This window comes from Heloderma suspectum, chromosome 2 (assembly GCF_057233095.1).
Source record: "Heloderma suspectum isolate Gila_16-S chromosome 2, 16-S_ref, whole genome shotgun sequence".
Lineage (NCBI taxonomy): Eukaryota > Metazoa > Chordata > Lepidosauria > Squamata > Helodermatidae > Heloderma > Heloderma suspectum.
In genome coordinates this window covers 191,099,094-191,114,449 of record NC_139459.1, presented here as the reverse complement: position 1 = coordinate 191,114,449, position 15,356 = coordinate 191,099,094, and the positions used below count along the sequence as shown (strand labels likewise).

At 45.0% G+C, this 15,356-nt stretch overlaps 1 protein-coding gene across 2 annotated transcripts; it reads right to left on the bottom strand.

Annotated features, from left to right (window-relative positions):
* Positions 1 to 996: 996 nt before the first annotated feature.
* Positions 997 to 14,856, bottom strand: LOC146353644 (retinol dehydrogenase 16-like). Of its 2 annotated transcripts, XM_084836912.1 has the most exons (6): positions 14,441 to 14,855; positions 13,818 to 14,139; positions 11,337 to 11,595; positions 3,338 to 3,447; positions 2,353 to 2,487; positions 997 to 1,287 (listed from the first exon to the last, which is right to left on the bottom strand). In XM_084836912.1, the coding sequence occupies exons 1-6, from the start codon at positions 14,729 to 14,731 to the stop codon at positions 1,283 to 1,285; spliced, it is 1,122 nt and encodes a 373-aa protein (XP_084693038.1). In that variant the 5' UTR covers positions 14,732 to 14,855; the 3' UTR covers positions 997 to 1,282. The 2 variants fall into 2 exon arrangements, with proteins under 2 accessions (XP_084693038.1, XP_084693039.1); XM_084836913.1 differs by lacking the exons at positions 997 to 1,287; positions 2,353 to 2,487; positions 3,338 to 3,447 and adding an exon at positions 7,701 to 8,559 and having other exon boundaries at positions 14,441 to 14,856.
* Positions 14,857 to 15,356: the final 500 nt, after the last annotated feature.

Genomic DNA, 15,356 nt, shown 5'->3' with positions numbered 1-15,356 from the left:
ATAAAATGGTCTGACGATTGAATTCAAGGGGTTTCCCCAGACTAATTGGGAAAATTGCTGTGTGTGTGTGTGTGTGTGTGTGTGTGTGTGTGTGTGGAGTGCCCAGTCCTTCCTTCTGCAGATTTGAGTCTGGGTCGCCCTAAATTCAGACCCTTTCCCATCCACACATGTGTATAGACCACACACAATCATTTGCTTGTATGGAGCAGGGAGCTGTAGTTGGGAAAATCCTTAGTACACAAGCACATTTACAGCACTACGAAGCTATGGTGCAGGGCAGGGGGGCTGCAAAATCAGCTTTTAACTATGGCAGCAAAATAACCTGACCTACCCTTTCCTTTCGTTTTACTGGTGCTTCCTGCCAAGACTGTAATCGCACTTACAAACCAAAGCCCCCTTGAGCAGATCAGGCTGTGTCCACTTCATAGTTCCTTTATTTTAAATGTTGGATCCTGCTGTCTCGTAGAAGTGCTACCTGCTCTTTGCCTTTAACAGGTAAGCTTTGGAGAAGAGATGTGGGCAGGGCTGAAGTCTCCCTAATGCAGAAAATCAGGCCATAGATCACCTTATAGCTGTCACAATGAAATTCAAGTAAGGTCAAGGTGTGGAGTACCTTCCTCCTATTATGCAGTATTCCTAGTGGGCTATAGATGCCAGCATCCACATCAGGGATGCTTGTTGTTTTAATGAAATAAAAACTGAAGGGCAGCCCCATATAACAGAAGGCATCTGTGTGTGTGTGTGTATGTATATATATATATATATATATATATATATATACGCACACACACACATACACACACATATACGAAGGTCTCAGTTCACTGTCCTGGCCTCAGAAGACTGATTCATTCGTTTGTTTGTTTGTTTATTTATTTAGTACATTTCTAATCCACCCAATAACTAACGTTCTCTGGGCAGATCACAACCAGTTAAAAGCTAAAATACCATTTTAAAACACAGTTAAAATTGTAAAGCACAATACAAATATTTAAAGGAATAAAACACAATTTAATGCAAAACAAACAGTACAGGACTCGATAAAACAGCCATAATACCCAGGTCTCTAATATGCTTGGGAGAAAAGAAAGGTCTTTGCCTGGTGCTGAAAAGATAACAACATAGATGCCAGGTGATCCTCTTTAGGAACTTGGGTGCCACCACTGAGAAGACCCTCTCTCTTGTAGCCACCTCCTTAGCTTCCTTTGGCAGGGACACCTGGAGGAGGGCCTCTGAAGATGACCTAGGGTCTGAGCAGGTACATGCAGGAGGACATGTGCCTTTAGTCTGATGTAACGAGGGGTGGGATATTCAAATAAAAAAGTTTATGAAGGGGAGGTTATCAATGCATCAAATAAATCATACACACACACACACGCAATATACATTTCATGCATCGATATACCACACTTCATTACATTGCTGTATCCAGGGCAGCTTTCTTGCAATGTCTTATCATTCCAGGCTGCTGAAGTCATAGTAACATGTTAGTGAATGAAGACAGGAATGAATCTTAGGTTTATTAATCCATCACAGATGTTGTAGACCAGGGGTGGAAAAAATGTGTTCCCTGGGCCACATGCAGCCTGTCAAGCCATTTCTGGTGACTTGCCAGATGCCCACTCCCTGCATTTGCCACTGCCACTGAAAGAATTGGGGCCACACTGCCTCAGGTTTCCCATGCTGGTGCTAGCAAATGAATCCCTTCCTTATCCCCAATCTCGGCAGATTTGGAGGACATGTAATGAATGGCAGGGGGGAGGAGGGAAAGGAAACTCTTGCTGCACAAATGGAAGTCTGCTTGCGTAATGTTGGATTTAGCCCTATAAATTCATGGCCTGATTTTCATGTAGGTTGACTTTAACAGGGTTTTCTAAAACTTATTCCCGTAATTCATGGGCGTTGAACCTTTGAGCCCCAGGGCCGACTTTGATGGTCTGCAGCTGAGTGCGCACAGAAGCTGGGGGCAGAGCTGACATGTGCCCCCATGTCTCCTTCCCTACTTTTAACTCTACATGCAAGAAGTGAACACCTGCATAGAGCTAGTGTTACAGTTATTGAGACAGTAATAGTCACTTCTGCCGTTCCTGGGAGTGCCATTGCTGGCCTCTGCTGCTGAGTCTGGCCATGCCTTCCTGGGTGAGGGCTGCTTTTCACATCTCTTTCTTTTTACCACTCTGCTGCCTTTCCTTTCCTTTCCCCCCAGCCACTCTTCCTTCCTTGGCCTTCTCTGCTTCTCCTCTTGTCTTTCTTCTCATAGCTCCTGGCCAGCCCTCAATATATATATATTTTTTAAATCACTAGGAATGTTGCCGAAAATTGGGCCCAGTGGAGGGAGCTCATGGAACTAACCTTTGCAGGCGCAGAAGCACACACATGGTCTGAAGAACAAACGGTCCAATGCACCTCTAGATCTACATCGGACAGAAATGCAGATATCTCTGCAGGTACAGGGGTGCTTGGGGTACAGGGGTGCTTGCAAACCATCTGCAGAGTGTAGAAAGAAAACAACAGTACTGTTTGCATTGTTGGAAGCGTATTTCATACCCAGAAAAGTTTCTATACCATGTCAAGTAGTTTGTGAATGGCACCAATGACCACCAGAAGCAGTAGATGACTGAGTCATGCAATTATGCTTAATAGCTCAAGATGGCAGCTTTCACAACAGTGACAGTATGGTAAAGGATAGGATATTTATTTATTTATTTACATTTCTATACTGTCCCATAGCCAAAGATTTCTGGGAGGTTTGCAGAAGTTAAAACATTAAAATACAATATAAAAAGTTTAAAAGCCATTTACATAAAAGCACACAGACAACATACACAAACAACAACTAACTAAAAACAACTTTGAACAGTCAGTCATAATGAAAGACACACCCAGGACCAATTAAAACTCATCATGTACTGCCAAATGCCTGGGAAAAGAGATACGTCTTAAACCTTGCGTCGAAAAGATAACAATGTTGGCTCCAGGCAGGCCTCATCGGGGAGCTCGTTCCATAGATGGGGGGGCCACCACTGAGAAGGCCCTCTCCCCCGTTGCCGCCTTCTGAGCTTCCAGCCGATATGAATGGCTTCTATCTCAAAAGAGAATTTACTGCAGTAGGAAGATCTGATCTTTTGCTTTCACAATTAAATGCTGTATTTTCCCTGCTCTAAAAAAACTCACCAGAAGTGCTGGTTACATACAAAAGCAAAACTAGAGGGTCATGCCATTGTCTAAAGAACCTGTAAACAACTGTAAATAGGAAATGATGAGAGCACGATAAATGCCTCATGTAGAAGAGCCCTGTGAAAGTGAAATAAAGCACCATTTCCTCTTACGTACTTACATATTTGTGCTACTCTGCTATACCACAATGCCACTTTGAGGTTATGTAGCAGAAAAGCAGGAAAGGAAATTCTCCTCATGTAGCACTCAGATCTCACTTCTGCGAGGAAACTGAAAGTAGATACAGCAGATTAACAGCTGATTAACATGGAGAAAAGCTCCTTGTGTCTCATGTCTTTTTAGATTGTGAGTTTGAGGGCAGGGACTATCTGTTGATTATTGTAAGCTGCTCTGGAAGTCTTTTGAGTGAAGAGCAGGATAGAAATGTTTCAAATAAATAAATAAAGCAAGACACGGCCAGAAAACAGCAAGGCTGCAGTGTTGATAACTTCTGGGAAAAGGGGATAAAGAAGCACTTCAAAAGTTGAATGCTGTTTTGAATGAAGAACTAGAAAGGGCTTCTCTACACAAGGCTTTTATTGTGCACTCATGATTGGTCACTCACGGTTTTTCGTGGGTCCTTTACTGGGCCCTTTACACAATGTCATCAACCTCCAGGGCAAAGGGAGACAAATGTTTATTTTGAAGTTCCTTTCCAGGAATCAGACCAACAGGAGGCTTCAGGAAATGATGTACTTTGAATGTTCAGATCATTGGAACAGATGGGCCTGTTCAGATGTTTTGACAGACCACTGTGGCTGTTGTGTTGTGCTGAGCACCCATGGGTGCCTGGCTTGCCATGTCATGTGAACCCAGGTGGCAGGGGCTGTTTGAGGGTTAGAGAACCCTCAAATAACCCTAAAACAAGCCACGTCTGAGTCTGGCCTACTGGAGAAATGATTGCTGACGATTATAAGCATCCTTTTTCTGATGTTGACTTGTCTGAGTGTCCCCTGCCTCACTGGTATCTGGAAGAGAGCTTCGGCTATTGGGCGGTATAGAAATGAAATAAAATAAATAAATAAATAAATAAATAAGTAATGAGTCAAGAGTATGGATGCTGTATTGATTTATGGGATCCTGATTGACTTAGGTCCTAAACAAACCCAATTCGCAGTTGCTAAAGTGAGACAAATCACAAATGGATCAATTTAACAGTTTATTGATTACACAAAGATGATATATGGAGGCAGAAAGAATATACAAAGAAAGCTCACATCCCTTCAGTTGACAAAGCAGACCTTCATCACAGCTGATTACACTGTGGGGGCCCCACAGTGTAAGAGATGTTACCCTAGGACCGGCAAGTTTCTCTGGGCTGGTAGCACGTGTATTCCCCCTTGGAGCAAGACCAAAATGGTCTGCTTTGTTCTCAGCTTATATAGCTCTCTCTCATATTCTAGAAGGTGCTCAAAGCATCCCAGTCTATGAAATTAATTGCCTTTCCTGTGAGAAAGAGGCCCTAACATTCCAGCATAGGAGGGAGAGCCTCCCAGCTCATGGGTGGGATAAAACACTACACCCTTATCTCAGAGGGGTAAGGTAACCAGGCAGATGTATAGTTATTGACATATGGAGCTGCAGTTGCTTGGTACCAATTAAGAATGTGTAAGAGACCCACTAAAGAAGCTGTCCATCAAGGGGCCTACTACCTTGGTTAGCTAAAGCCTGCCAAAATCTACTCACTATGTTAAGCTACACATGTCTCTATGCATTTAACACACTATACAGGATGCAGCTGTGAGAGCTCACTAAAATTCCTCGCCAGTTCTTCCGGTATCAAATCCACTACAGATACATACAGATTGGCTGATATTAAGTTGCTAAAATGGAAGAGTACAAAATATCATAGGGGAGGAGGGCTGTTTATAAGGTAGACTTTAAAAGGCAAAAAAGATAAGAAGTAATTAAGTCAAAGATTAAATCAGGGATAGGAAATATTTAGGGGCCATGGGCACATCTGGCAATTTAAAGAACTGATTGACACCACAAAATGGCTGCCATAAGAGACATGGAAAGAGCAAGTAACCTGCCCCCCAAATTGAGAACAAGGCAAAGGTGGGTTCTGAGCTCCCCTCCACGCTAAACTGAACCCACAGTTTTCAGCACCAACAGAAATCTATTGTACAGCTGCTGATAATTTAGAAAAAAAAGTGGGAGGAGTAGGGAAACTTGGTGGGTGCCAAGAAAGATGTCCTGGGGCCGCCCATCCTTGGGATAAATACTTGTCTTCAAAATGAGAAAACAGGGAAATGCAGAAATCAATCCTTACCTATAGGATGGAATGATCAAGAGGCTATCAGGGGTTAAATGGATTATCTAGATCCATTTCAATCTGGCTTCAGGCCTGGTTTTGGAACAGAAACTGCCTTGGTTGCCCTGTGGGATGACCTCTGCCAGGAGAGAGACAGTGGGAGTGCGACCCTGTTGATTCTCCTGGACCACTCAGTGGCTTTCGATACCATTGACCATGGCATCCTTCTGGATAGGTTGTCTGGGTTGGGAGTGGGAGGCACTGCTCTGCAGTGGTTCTGCTCCTACTTGGATGGCTGACTCCAGAAGGTGGTGCTGGGGGATTGCTCTGTGCCATGGCAGTTATGCCATGGGGTTCCACAGGGCTCTATTTTATCCCCCATGCTGTTCAACATCTACATGAAACTGCTGGGGGAGGTTACCCAGAGGGCTAAGGTGTCATCATTATGTGGATGACACCCAGCTCTACCTCTCTTTCTCATCAAAACCAGGTGAGGCAGTGGTTGTTCTGAATCAGGGCCTGGGCACGGTAATGGACTGGATGAGGGCCAATCAACTGAAGCTCAATCCAGACAAGATGGAGGTGTTAGTGGGTGGTTCGTTCGCCTGGCTAGGTGATGTTCAACCTGTTCTGGAGGGGGTTGCATTCCCGCTCCACGTTCGTAGTTTGGGGGTGCTCTTGGATCCAAAACTGTCACTTGAGGCACAGGTGAACTCAGTGGCACGGAGCACTTTCTATCAGCTTAGGCTGGTATACCAACTATGCCCTTATCTGGACAGAGATAGCCTAGCTACAGTTATCCATGATCTGGTAACTTCTCATCTGGATTACTGCAATGCGTTATACATGGGGCTGCCTTTGAAAACGGTCAGGAAACTTCAGCTGGTCCAAAATAGGGCAGCAAGATTGTTAACAGGGACTGGCCAGCGAGCTCATATTACACCAATACTTTTCCAGCTGCGCTGGCTGCCAGTCCATTTCCGGGCCCAATTCAAAGGCCTGGTAACAACATTCAAAGCCCTGAACGGCTTGGGGCCAGGTTATCTGAAGGATCACCTCCTCCCATATGTGCCTGCCCAGACCTTAAGATCATCCTCAGCAGCCCTCCTCTGTGAGCCCCTGCCAAAGGAAGTGAGGCGGGTGGCTACTAGGAGGAGGGCCTTTTCTGCTGTGGCACCCCGGCTGTGGAATGAGCTCCCTAGTGAGGTTCGCCTGGCACCTACACTGTATTCTTTCTGGCGCCAGGTGAAGACCTTTTTATTTTCCCAGGCATTTTAGCTTTCTAGACTTTTCGCTTTGCTGTTTTAAATCTGTATTTTAAATCCCTGTATTGCTGCTAGGTTTTATTCTGGTTGTATTGTTATACTGTGGTTTTAATGTTTTATATATTTTATACTATTTTATTGTGTGCGCTTGGTTTTAATTTTTGTGAACCGCCCAAAGAGCTTCAGCTATTGGGCAGTATAGAAATTAAATGAAATAAATAAATTTTTAAAAGGGTTTTTTTAATTTACAGAGCAATTCTATGGCCTCTAGACAGTGTGTGTTTGGGGGGGCATAGGATAGTTCAGATTCCTGGATCCGAGGTCGGAGACAGCACTCTGACCTTCGACCCAAGAGTCCGAGCTCCCTTTCCCCCTCCCCTCACAGATGGCATAGAAAGAACCACGCTGGCTGCCTCCAAGGTTGCAAAGGAGAGGAGGGAAAGGGGGTGGTCCTGTAGGCAGGGAAGGGACTGAGGAAGTGGCGATATGAGCTATCCCCAGCCTTCCCCAGCCTCCTCCCATCCCCCTCCACAGAGCCCTAGCTAGGTGGGCAAAAACCCGTCTAGCAAAAATGCAGAACGTGAGAAGCACAGAGATTACAATTACCTCCATGCTTCTCCTGCTCTGCATAGGATGCCTGTCAACCTCTGAGTCTGGAGGCTGATTGGCATCCCGATAGGATTGTGCCCTTGGCGACTTAACAGACTTTGCCTTTTCCAAAAAGCCAGGGTTCCTGTTTTCTCAACTGGACTTAATTCTGAATAATCATGCACATCCTGGTGATGTGATGAACAATACCAGTTTAATTGTACTTGGCTTCAACATGATAATTGGGACTGCTGCTTTTGTAGTTGGAATATTTCTGGTGAAAGATGGAGTTGTAAACCTGTTTTCCCTTTCAATAATTTTAAAAGGGAATTTTGTTGACAAATTTAATTTCTGGAGGTTTTTTCCTTCTTTTTTTAGCACATGGGGTGTGGGGTGTGGGGATTTTGGAAAACAAGCGGCTGAGGAGGAAGTTTTAAACCTCCCCTACCATGCATGGTGGTCCTGATCCAACTTGGGGCTTTTAAAAAGAGAGAGGGTCAGCTGCATGCTATGTAGTTAACATATTGTGTAGTTCATCCCCCAGTCATTTGATTAGTGAAGTTGCATCTCATTAGGATATTAAAAAATGCAGTTGGAGGTATGCCCTATCCACACAGCTTGTTTGGAGAATCATACTGCTGGGCTTTTCTACATGAGACTTTTAACCGGCCACTTTATTGAGGCTTCTGCTTCTGGATTATTTGATGAGCTGCTTTACGCTTGTTTTTTTCACAGCGTTTTTCTTTCTCTGCCTTTCTATCATTATACAACCACTAGGTGGTGGTGTCACGTAGCAGAATTGTGCAAACATAACAGGGTTTCATGCCGCCATTCAAGGAAACACTAGATTTTCGCTGGTAGGAAAAAAAACAAAAACCACTATAATGGTTGCAAAGAATGGGAGAGGTCCTGGAGGAGGAGGATTTGTGTAAGGCACCCACAAACTGCCATGAGTGAGGAATCACAAGTGCACAATAAATACCCTGTGTAGAAAGGCTTGCTGTTTCCGCAAAATAATCTACACTGCCTGTGCTGGCTTTGGAAAAACATTTGTCAACATATAGTCTGCCACTGAGGTTGGCAAGTACGAGACAGGGATGTAGAAGAGCTTTGCATCCCAGCCTGCAGAGTAGCGAGTGCGAGGGTAGCGGCATGTCAGGGCATGTTCCATGCAGTCAGTGACCAGGTGGAGGTTGCTGCTGACTGTGTTCATAATTCTTTGGACTAATTTGCAATCTGTGTTTGAGAAAAATATGAAGAAAAGGAAAAGTTAGTCCTGGAACAGCATGGGAGGCATCCTGAAATCTTTGGTAGCTGAAGGGACAGATGAGCTAGCCCACAGATATCCTATTAACCAAAGGAGAGGCATCACGAACTATCCTTGATATTTGAGAACAGAACCTTCCACAGCAGGTGTGTGGATAGTGAGCACCATCATGTAGTTTAGTCACTAGGTGGCACTGGAGTTAGTTGCATCTGGCTGGAGTCTGGAGTTTCATATTACTGTTCTTTTAAAAGAGTGATAATTTTCATGCCTTCTCCTGGAACCGGAGTTGCAGAGGAAGAATCTGATTCAGAGATAGGACTGGATTTAGGGCTTAGTCAAGTCCTGGACATTCAGTATGTTGGGAATTCATCTCTAACTGGTTTTGCAGTAGATTGTGATGATGAGGAGACAGTTGCTGGGAAAGAATGGTCTACTCGCCCCAGTCTGAGAGCATCTCTACACCAGCCTAAAATCTTGCATTTAAAACAGGGCTTTCTGCTTCCATTTTAAATGCAGGATCACCACTGACTCCCTTTACATGTGTTTCCTTCCCCGCATCCCTTCACCCTGTATCTGAGTCTTCCATTATCTTTCACTGATCTCTCTCCTCTTCTTGCCGCTTTAACTCTTTTAACAGTAAATGGAAGGGCCCCCTCCTTATCACCATTTCTAACGTAAGGAAAGGGCTTCTGAAGTGGGTACATGCTTATTTTTAATTGAAAAGAGATACATATATAAGAAGCCTCTTGCTTACTTCTAATCTCTTAGGAATGTTTGGTAAGTGAATCTTATGCGATGAGTATGCTGGATATCATTTCAATATGAAGTTATATTCACAAGATAGTATAAATGTGCTCTGATATTGGGATATATGAGCTCTTCTCCATCTAGAGTTCCTTGTCTTTACAAACATCCAAGCTGGTCAGCTTTAACAGAAGAGCCAGTTACGACTTGGGATGTAGAAAAATTTTCTCCTTCTGAACTGCTTGAACCTTGAAATCTTTAGTAGTAAGAAATGTTTACGAACAATTGTTTCTTATCTTAGGCTGTGCAAGCAGCTGTGCAAATGTAACTTTACTTGGATTTCCCTCTTTCATATAGTTCAGAACCTAGTTTACAATAGTGCAATGTCATCTGTGCTAGCGGAATGACACACTTGGATACTGCCCATCATTTTTTATTGTCATGTTCATGTTTTATTGGAAGAAGTCTATATTTTTAAGTGAGAAATGGGGTTAAAGACTGTCCCATTACTAATTCTTCATAGTATACAACCAGAACTGAACCCATCAAACAATTCTTGGTATGCTCTATGTTGAAGTGTATTAATTAGCTATAAGTGGCCAATGGGTAACCTATAGCTTCCTCGATATTGGAACTATAAGGCATTCCAGGCATGCGTTGGGAAGCCTTGGGTCTACTGGATCCAAAAAACCCTCTGTCAGGGTTCCCTTTGTGACCTGGACCCCCTGAGCAACTCGTTAAGGATCTCTTGCCTCCTTAAGAGTTCCACCTTCTTTTACCTTCCCCTTTCCAATAACGCAGGGTTTAGGCTGTAGGCGTGGGTTGGTTGGCACTTTAGACACAGGGTTTAACCACAACAGTTTACTGGTCAATTAAAGCAAGCAAATCACAACTATAGGTATTTACACAATAGAGCTGAGTGATACAAAAGGCATTAAGAGAAAATAAAAGTTGCAAAATGCAAGTTCCTTTACCCTAGCTGTACTTAGACTTCTCTGGGCTGCTTCTTCCTGCTCCTTGTTCAGGCTCTGGTCTCCCCTACTCTGCTCTTACTACTCTGGTCTTTCTGACTTTCTGTTTTTATACCCTACTCCCCCAAAACTGAAAGTACTGTTTCAACTCCGAAGAAATGAAACTTAACAGGGGAAATGAAACTGCTCCTCTCAGAGATACCCCCTTCCAACAAAAAATCCCAAGGCCTCTAGGTCCGACCTTTTTCTTTTCCTTCGCCTCTGTAGGCCTCAAACCTTCATACCCTCACTGCCCCAACATGCCCCAGTATTGAACACCACAGCTATCCCTGCCTGGAGCTGCCATAGCTATTTTAACTCCCATTGGTTTTGATGGAATGGAAAATAAAAAAAAGAATTGCTGGGGGAAAAAATCCTAAAAAGCTGCCCCCCTCCCTTCCACCCTGGCCAGAGCGAGCCAGCAGAGCTTGCGAAGTGGGGATCATTCCCCTCCACCACTTCGGACTGTTCTGTCAGTGATTAAGTGTATGAAACAAAGAAGATGTTTGTAATCAAAATCCATAAGAGGATGTTGGGCTCTTAACATCCCCCAAAGGAAAGAATGAAGAAAAAGAAGGCTTAATCTTCCTTTGCTTGCTAGGTGGCAAGCAACATGGCCATGTGGGTCTTCATGGACAGAGAGCTCCAAGGTAAGACACCATGATTGAGAAGCCCTGCACCAATAGCAACACATCAACTCTCTGATGAGTTTTGAAGGGCATACTTACACCTCCTTTTCCTCTGCCTCCTGACACAGAGATGAGCAAACCTCCTTCAGCTCATATATGGGGGAAACCTGGTCTGGTACTGTTATTTCAAGCTGAGCAAACACCTGTTTATAGCTCTGGGACATCTTCGTGTAGTTCCTCACAGCAGCCATATTTCTGAGCATTTGCAATTAACCACTGCAGTACAGAACACCTGGGTCAGTGTATCTGCTTCCTTCAGATTTAACTGGGCAAACAATGCCACTTAGCGGAGCTGTATTTTACCTCAGACTGTCAGAGAAGGCTTCCACTCCGTACTTGGCTGGGCAGTAACCTCCTCCATAGCATGCCAGTCTTCCCGCCACACTGGCCACATTGACCACCCTCCCTCTGGCTTTTTTCATCAGGGGCAGCATGTGCAGCATCACGTCGATCACCCCAAGCAGGTTGACGCTGATCACCTTTGCAAAGTCCTCTTTGGTCAGCCATTTGTTGGGAGCCATAGGAGCAGCGATACCTGCGTTGTTTACCAAGCCCCAGAGCCCTGTGTGAAGAGGGAATGTACACATTCAGGATTGTCCTTCTCAATCCAGTTTCCCACCTATGTTAAGAACTGGGTGTTTACCTTTTTTTTTTTTTTAAGTTTGTATGTAGCCACCTATACACTTGTGATTTGTATATATGCTGATATAACTTCTAGAATAACCCCTCTAGAAATTCAAGGGAAGAGTTAAGGCCATTACAGAGTCTCTCTGACACAGCTTTTAAGAGAAGTGCAGGCTTAGTGCAGGGGTGCAGAACCAGAATGCGACATCTGGCCTGTGAAGGGCCTAGTGAGGAGCAATTTGGCCCTCCACAGGCCAGGTGATGCTGGATAATTTTGCCTTTCTTTGTGCTGATTGAGGGAAGCATGGAGTTCTCTACAGCTGTGAAGAACCACAGAATTTATTTTAAAATCTCGATTTCTGCGCAGCATTGAAGGTGCACATGCAGTTAGCAGACAAAAGAAAAGCAGACTGAAATGCCGGTGGACGCTGCTCTGTATTAATTAGTGTCTGCCCCCCACAGCAAAGGTTGTGTTTTTTAAAAAATGCTGACACAGCAGTGCCTCAAAAGAGGTGCTAATGTACATCTTACCCTACAAACTTTAGTTAAAGGCATAGGAGTCCTGAAAAGCCTAGATGATGTTTCTCTCATCCACATTGAAAATGCTGGAGCTCCTATTATGTTTAATTGCCCCCCAATGTGGACACAAATCCAGATGCACAACACAGAAAACACCGGACTGCAACAACTTGACAACAATGATAATGTTGAGCTTCGGCTATTGGGCGGTATAGAAATGAAATAAATAAATAAATAAATAAATGATAATGTTTGGGTGCTCTGTAAAAAGTGATTGAACAAATAGTAGTTGATATGAACTTGTTTCTGAATACCCATGCACATCTGTGTGGGAGCTCAGAGTGAACAACGGTAAGCACACAGCAATAGTTAGAACAGTTACCACTGTGGTTACTGCGAAAGGGAGCTGCAAAAAGTTGTGCGGGGAGCCAAGATCTCTCCTTTCTGGAGTAGCTGGAGACTCGGGAAAGTGTTGAATGGGAGCAGGACACTGGGAAATGTCAGTTCAACACTTAAAAGCAAGAGGATCATCATGACAAGGAGGAGATGTTGTCCCCCTGCTTTTTGGTGCACCTACTTCTCCTGCTCTCCCGCCCCTTCTTTGGTGCTGTCACTGTCAAGTATGCACAAATTGGCCTATCTGCAATCTTGCCTTGTCAATGACTTTGTACATTCTCTACTGCACTTGGCTGCCTTTGACAACTGAAAGTTACAAGGACATTGACAATGCAGGGCTACGCATAGTATCAGAGAGCCCTAAGTGTGCACTTGTGAAAGAAAGACCGACAACAGCAACAACAACAACATGGGAAACATAACTGCACAATTTTCAACCCACCCCAAGCGACCCCCATTGTGCACTTTTTGAGGCACTGGGAAAAAAAGCCGGGGAATGAAAAGGGGTAGCGATCCGAGCAGAGGGGCGGGCGGGGGGAGAGAAGATGGGTCTTGCTGCGAAGGACACTCAGATACCAGCTGGAGGACCAAGGGGGAATGCGGGAGAGAACAACCCATGGTGAGCCCGATTGTCTGTTAGGAGCATTGTGGGTTGTTCCGCACGAAACCCACACTGTGTAGCTTATTGCAGAGTGAACTAGTGTGACGTGCAAACCTGCCCTGGGCCTTCAACAGTGGCTTCATTGGTAAAGACACAAGATTAGCAGTGACCAGGTTCACACGATTGGAGTTAACAAGATGCGATGGCTTGTTAACTATGCTGTGCGTGCCCATCACATGCCAGGAGGATTTGCATAAATACCCTCGGCAGCATATGTAGCTTGTCATGTTGTGTGAACCTGGCCAGGGTGGCTTTTTGCCATGAGTAACAAGCCACCCAGAATCCTACAACAGTCCATGGGTTCTGGGTGGCTTGTTACCCATGGCAACAAGCCACCCTTGCCGGGTTTGAATGAAAGCCATGCTGGTGAGCGCAATTATGCAAATTCCTGCAGTACATGACTGACACAGGCAGCATCATTAACAAGCCACCGACTTGACTGCCTGTTGGTCATGCAAACCAGCTCAGTGGCTTGATTGGCAAAGAGACAAGAGTGATCCAGGAAGCTTTATTCTGGTCAGCTGGCAACCCTAGCCCCTCTTGCTAACATTTGAAGTAAATCAGTCATGTCACTTGCCACTCGCCTTTGTTCCCTATGCATGATTTTGTCCACTCGGTTGCTGCCTCCACACTCTCTGTGCTGGTGACATCCAGAATGGTGGTTTTCAGCCGCTCCGAGGTGGCCTTTCCCAGCTGCTCTGCCCCCTTCTGCGTGAGACAGGCCGCCAACACATGCAGGCCCTGGGCATCGAGCTGCCTGGCGAGCTGGTGCCCAAAGCCAGAATCGCAGCCGGTGATGAAGACATATTTCTCTCCGAGGTTCTCCACAGTCTGCCTCTCCCGGTACCATCGGTGAAGGAAGTAAAGGCCCAAGAGGGCAGCCAGGTAGAGCCACATGGCTAGAGCCTGCAGGGAAGAAGATAGCAGTGTGTGAGGGCGCTGAGAGCATATGTATCTATCAGGCCTAGGGAGAACAGAGTTCAAATCCCCTCTCAGCCATGAAGATCACTGGGAGACTTTTGAGTAGTTGCCATGGAAGAGTTTAGCCAACCTTGCAGGATTGTGTTAAGTATAACATCAGGAGGAAAGGGCTTTGAATGTTGCCCTGGGTAAAGTCAGGAATAAGAAGACAAGCTGATCAGAGCAGAAGCCAATAATTTGGAATAGGAGCTCTTGGTCTATTGTAGAGGAGGTAGCTAATACTTACTGACAAATAGAGCGATCCTAATCCGGGTTCCACTGGCTGGAGGTGATCAGGCTGGAGTAAAGGTACCCCTCTGCCAGCAGAGAGGAGCTCTCCTAGTGCAGGGGGTGGGAAGATGAAGACAATCCCAGAGGCCCTGGTTACACCCATAAAATGCTCCAGGGGCAGACAACTGCTGCTAGTGGTGTTTCTGCCAGCACTAGGCCCCAAACTGGAGCATTCCAGCGGCTGGGTGATTTTTGAATCCCCTGAATCCAAAGCCCATCTATGCTCCTCCGAGGCTCCAGGAGCCATCCCTCCCGTTGCAGCGAGGGGTGGGGATTCAAAAAATAAAGATCCGCTGGGCTAAAAGTGCAGCAATTCCTCTCCCAGCCCTTCTGTCTAATGTGAGGGGCAGGGCTTTGGAAACCCCACTGCCCACCATGGATTTCACAGGAACTGATTTACCTCTCCAGCCTTGCAGGTAATTCTAGATCACTGGCAACATTTCCCTGCTGAGTGGCTAAGGGCACACTACTGGCTGGAGGGGTGCTAGGGGCTGTAGGACTTTTCTCTCTCTTATCATGCATAGGATTGCATCCTCAGTAAGTTATTTATTTATTTATTAAATTTATTAATCGCCCATCTGGCTGGTCACCCAGCCACTCTGGACGATGAACAACAATAGAACAGTTTAAAACAATAAAATTCTACATTAAAAACATATTTCTAAAAATACCCTAACCCACCCCAAATACCCTAACCCACCCCAAAAGCAATTTAAGGTGCTTCCAGATGGAGGGCTCCAAGAGCTACCAATCAAAGTATATTGTGCAGTTATTCTGTTATTTTCTACTTTCTGTGAAAAGAAAAAAGATGGAAGTAGCAGTGGGATACAAGCAGAAGACAACAATGTTTGGACCACTCTACAATTCTATGA

Excerpts from the sequence above, each read along its gene's own strand:
- LOC146353644 (XM_084836912.1), bottom strand. The coding sequence starts at position 14,731 with ATGGCTCCTGGAGCCTCGGAGGAGCATAGATGGGCTTTGGATTCAGGG. Across the intron at positions 3,448-11,336 it reads GCCTTCTCTGACAGTCTGAG|TTTCCTCGCAGAAGTGAGAT; the intron begins GTAAAATACAGC and ends ATCTACTTTCAG. Across the intron at positions 2,488-3,337 it reads TAGCAGAGTAGCACAAATAT|ATGGTTTGCAAGCACCCCTG; the intron begins GTAAGTACGTAA and ends TACACTCTGCAG.